Genomic DNA, 4,636 nt, shown 5'->3' on the forward strand with positions numbered 1-4,636 from the left:
GACATCCCCTGAGTTTTCTATTTCAGTTGGCTAGATAAAGAATGAAAAATGGGCCTTAAAATTTAGGTTAGAGTTTGGTAACACCTAATTTAAGGTGAAAGTTGGTGAATGAATAATTTTCCAGGCTGGAAACGTTTGTGACCTTTTGAACAATATTTAGCATTAGAGACCAATAATCACAAAAGAAAGTTCAGTAATCTATCATTGTAAGATGGGAATATCTTAGGGGGATACCTCTCTCTATCATCCTCCACAAGGACCACAACCACCCCCATCCCCATAGCCACAACAATGAAGAATCTTAGACAATGATAACAAATTAAATCTTATTCGAATTGGGATCGACTATATGTAGAAGCTTTACTTACTATTCTGTTCTTCTCGTTACTAGATTTATTGGGAGATCGAAAACAACTAAATTGTTAAATAACGATAGAAAATAAAAGAAAAAAAATTAAAATTTAAAGAATCCTCTATTTAATTGTTTCCATTCTTCCTACTGCATTCCCACTCAATTATCAGGACAAACAGAACAGGTGTAATTATTGGATCCAATTATGATAAGATTCAAAAACAATGAAAAAAGAAGGGAAGAAAGGGTGGAAAAGCTGGTAAAGTAATGATGCCCATAATCATGGCTTCAAGTCAAATTTAGATTTGTGGTCCATCCCTCTAATGTCATATTATGAAATGAATAATCCAAAAAGCAAATTCATAGCAAACTGCAATTTCTATTCCACAAGACAATAATTTTATAGCCTCAAGATAAATCTAACAATCCTAAAATCTTTATATTAATATTTCTATATCAAAAAATAATAATTCTTCTAAAATTAAGTAAAAGATATGGCCTTATGGATCCAAAGAAACTGGTTGAACTGCACTTCTTGAACCCCTTCCTTGCCCAAAAGAGAAGAATGATCTAACTTTGTTACTGCAACCTTCACTGGGACATACACCAAGCACTTGTTTGTTTTGTTGAATTATTTCTTGAACAGCTAAACATAGCTGGCTATCAGCTGCTGAATCCATAGAGAAAGATCTCCTCTTCATGGCTTGAACTGCAAATTGCTCGTCTTTCTGCCTACTGTCAATGCACTCATCTCCCATGCTAGAAACATGGCTGAATCCTTTCGCCTTTCTTCGAGATACTTTTTGTTCTAGTAACTTGCTCGGTGAAGGGCTGACCCATGACGATAATTCCCTCGAGTTCAATCTTTCTTCAACACTAAGCAACGATGGATTGATGTTGGAATCGCGTTCCGTGATTTCAATCACTACATAATCTTCATCTCTTCCGGTGAAGCTATCTGTATTGGGATTTGGATCTTGAGGTGAAGTGCTTGAGCCAAGAATTTGATCTAATGGGAACCTTATGTTAGGCCTGGTGGTCGAAATGCTTGATCTACATAAAGGGCAATTAGCATTGTTCTGAAGCCAAACATCTATACAATCGATATGGAAAACATGGCCACAGTTTGGAATTCCTCTTAACTTTTCGTCTTCTTGAAATTCATTCAAGCAAACCGCGCATTCAGAAGAACCTTTTTCTGCAAATTCTTGTTTATCATTGCCTTTTTTGTATTGAAATGTTGGGATTGATCTGATTGCAGACTCATCTAGACCACGGCTTTCAGCTGCGGGCGAATAAACCATTATAGGGTCTTCAACACGCCTTCTCCTGGAGAACGAAAACCGAGCAAGCAGATCAATACGGTGCCAATTCAAGCAGCATTTGATCACAAAGATGTAGTAGCTCACTAGCAAGAAAGCTGTGGCTAAAATGCCAATAATGGCAACTGCTATAATAGGAAAACTAGTGTGGGAACGATGCAAAGATGAGCCAAAAATTGATGTTGGTGGGCTTCTGATAGGAGACACAGCTTCTGATTCATGGGCATAAAACTTTTGGCTCACCAGATCCATTGGGAGAATTTCACAAACAGATAATAAATCAGTTTATTGAGATCTTGAACACAATGCACATGAACATGTAGAATGGATTTTGGTAAAAACAATGTTGTCTTATTTCAGGATTATATAATAAAGTATTCCCACATTGAAATAAATGAGATCTGTACTTGAAAATCAAAGCGGGCAAGAAAATCTTTGCAGAAAAAGGCAGAAGCTTGGAGATTGAAGCAGAAGGAGGGAGCAGAGTAGGAAAATTTGGATATATTAAATGCAGTACTATAGGAGAAGACATGAGATTTTAATGTAGGTGTTGTGCTTTCATTAAGTGAGAAACAGAGAAAAGTTAAACAAAAGCCTGTAGGTAGTTGGTGAACATTTGGCAAGAAATTAAAAATTATTATTTTCCTATGGTCCAAAGTAGCTATGTACTTTAAATTAGAGCACTATCTTGTAGACTTTTGAAGTCTAATTATACAGTTTGCCCCTTGTTTGGTGTGTATTAAATTTCAGTTTAAAAACTCGATAATTAATTTTATTCTCAAATTTTATGAGATTTACAACTTTTCAATTATGCATTTCATCAAGTTTTATCTAAACATGAACTAATACTCTAAAATAGAGCGAGATTTTTATTTTATTTTATTTATTTATTTATTTTTTAGTTCACACTAAACCGGAGCTTACTTTTTTTGTGAACTGTAAATCTATATCTACAGTACGGTCAACGGGGGTTGGGGGGCGATAGATTTCAAGGTAAATTTTTTAATGTTATAATAGTAAAGTTTAATCGTTCATAGATCTATTAAGTTCATCCTATTATTACCTTTTTACATAAAGAATATTAGACGAAGTTATTTTTCATTACGGAAAACTCGTGTAATCACAAGTGATGGTCACTTGTGTATTAAACGTAAATCATGTTTTCGCTTTTTGGTGTCTTGGTAGCACGTGATTAGATTTTAATCTGTAACACATTCAATATGTAAATACGATAAATCAAACAAAATAATTGGCAAATTTTACAACAAAAATTCATTTCTAATAATATAGGATGCTATCATTTCAATAAAGTGGGGATGTTCTTAAATTCGTGGTTAGTAAAATTTGATTGCTTATTGAGTATAGACTATAATATATTTAGTAAATATGTATTCCTCATTTGAAATAGAATTATACTGTAAGTACAGAGTTTTTGCACTGAAAATTTTTCATAGACACGGTTATCGAAACATTATTCAAATATAGGGAGAAAAACATAAAAAGACTGACATGATTTTTCCATTTCAAAATCCTGTATAAATTCTTTAAATTTTCCCAGAACTAAGGATTTAGGAAAAATACTTTAAAATAACCAGTAGTAATTTCTTATGCTAGGAGATGATACATAATAGGCAGAGGTCCACCATCGCGATCTACGATATGGTTGTTGACATTTGGGCACTGAAAATGACTAATTTTTTGGTGGAATTGAAAGCAGACTATGACACAGTATTCCTTGGTGGTCCAACTCATGTTAAGAAAATTTACTTTTGATAATTTTGGATAATTTTTATAACCCCACCGTATTTGTTCAGATAACTTATAATTTACTTTTAAGAACCTAAAAAAAAATAAATAAAAAAAGGGGTTATGTTCTGTAAATAACCTTCTTAATTTATTATCAAAATAAGTTCGTGATTGGTAGAGATTTGTTGAGAATGGATTGTATAAATTTTTTTATTTTTTGAAGATTATGTGGTTAAAAAATAAAAAATAAAAAAGTTATGGATTTACTTGCAAAGTTATTTTATTGAAAGAACATGTAGTTGAAAACAAGTTTGAAAAAAATAAAATTGAGAAAATTGGGCCAAACAAGAACTAAGTAAACTTATTTATTTTCGACTTTCACTAATAAAAAGATTATTTATTTAAAACTTATTTATTTACTTTTAATTTAAACTTTTAGACATAACAAAAATGCTCGAACACCGTCATTGCTAAAGTTCAAAATTGAGGCCCATGTCAACTCAAGTCAAGCCTAGTAAGTATAATAATAATACTTTAGCCTAACATGATCGCGAAAGTATTAGTTTTATAGATTGCATGCGTGGCTTCCTTCGATCATCATTAAAATTATCAACTCATTAATAACGAACTCGACTAAGTTTTTTACCCACTTAGAGCTAATTTTTGGATTAGAAGAACCTTTTGACTCGCAATGTTAACAAAGCAAGATTAGAGATCACATTAAAGGGTTGAGTCTCATCAAAATGTCTATATTGAATTAGATTCAAAACAACATATTAATGTCCTAAGTAGCAGAAGAAACTTAATTTAAAAAATCTTTTGATGCATGCTTACGATACAAAATGATCGAAAAATGATTATCAACATGCTTATATTGTACTATTTTTCAATTAATTAACTTGAGTTATAATTAAAATCTTTTTGGTAACCTAAAAGAAGTGAAGATCATAAAGTTTCTTATCTACTAAACTCATTGGCAATACAGCCAAAATTGAAACCTGGCCTTACGCATGGAAATGATGAGATCTAAGAATGCAAGAAATGGTCAGAAAAATGCATAAATGCATGAAAAGACATACAACTATCATTTGGAGAGAGCTTGACTTTCACACCAAGTATCGGTCTGGAAAATTATTTGATTGGAAATTCTTCCCTTCTCATTAAAGAGGGCGGGGGGGGGGGCAGAGGGGGGGGGGAAAAAAAAAAAAAAGAAACT

General features: G+C 32.5%; 1 protein-coding gene across 1 annotated transcript; it reads right to left on the reverse strand.

Moving 5' to 3' along the window:
* Window positions 1–711: 711 nt before the first annotated feature.
* Window positions 712–2,268, reverse strand: LOC111392654 (RING-H2 finger protein ATL16-like). The gene has a single exon (XM_023018030.1). It carries the CDS (start codon window positions 1,924–1,926, stop codon window positions 853–855), a length of 1,074 nt encoding a protein of 357 aa, XP_022873798.1. The 5' UTR covers window positions 1,927–2,268; the 3' UTR covers window positions 712–852.
* Window positions 2,269–4,636: the final 2,368 nt, after the last annotated feature.

The sequence above is a fragment of the Olea europaea genome, unplaced genomic scaffold (genome assembly GCF_002742605.1).
Source record: "Olea europaea var. sylvestris unplaced genomic scaffold, O_europaea_v1 scaffold956, whole genome shotgun sequence".
In the NCBI taxonomy this organism is placed as follows: domain Eukaryota; kingdom Viridiplantae; phylum Streptophyta; class Magnoliopsida; order Lamiales; family Oleaceae; genus Olea; species Olea europaea.

Bases quoted from the DNA above. Each gene is read 5' to 3' on its own strand.
- LOC111392654 (XM_023018030.1), bottom strand. From the start codon at position 1,926: ATGGATCTGGTGAGCCAAAAGTTTTATGCCCATGAATCAGAAGCTGTG.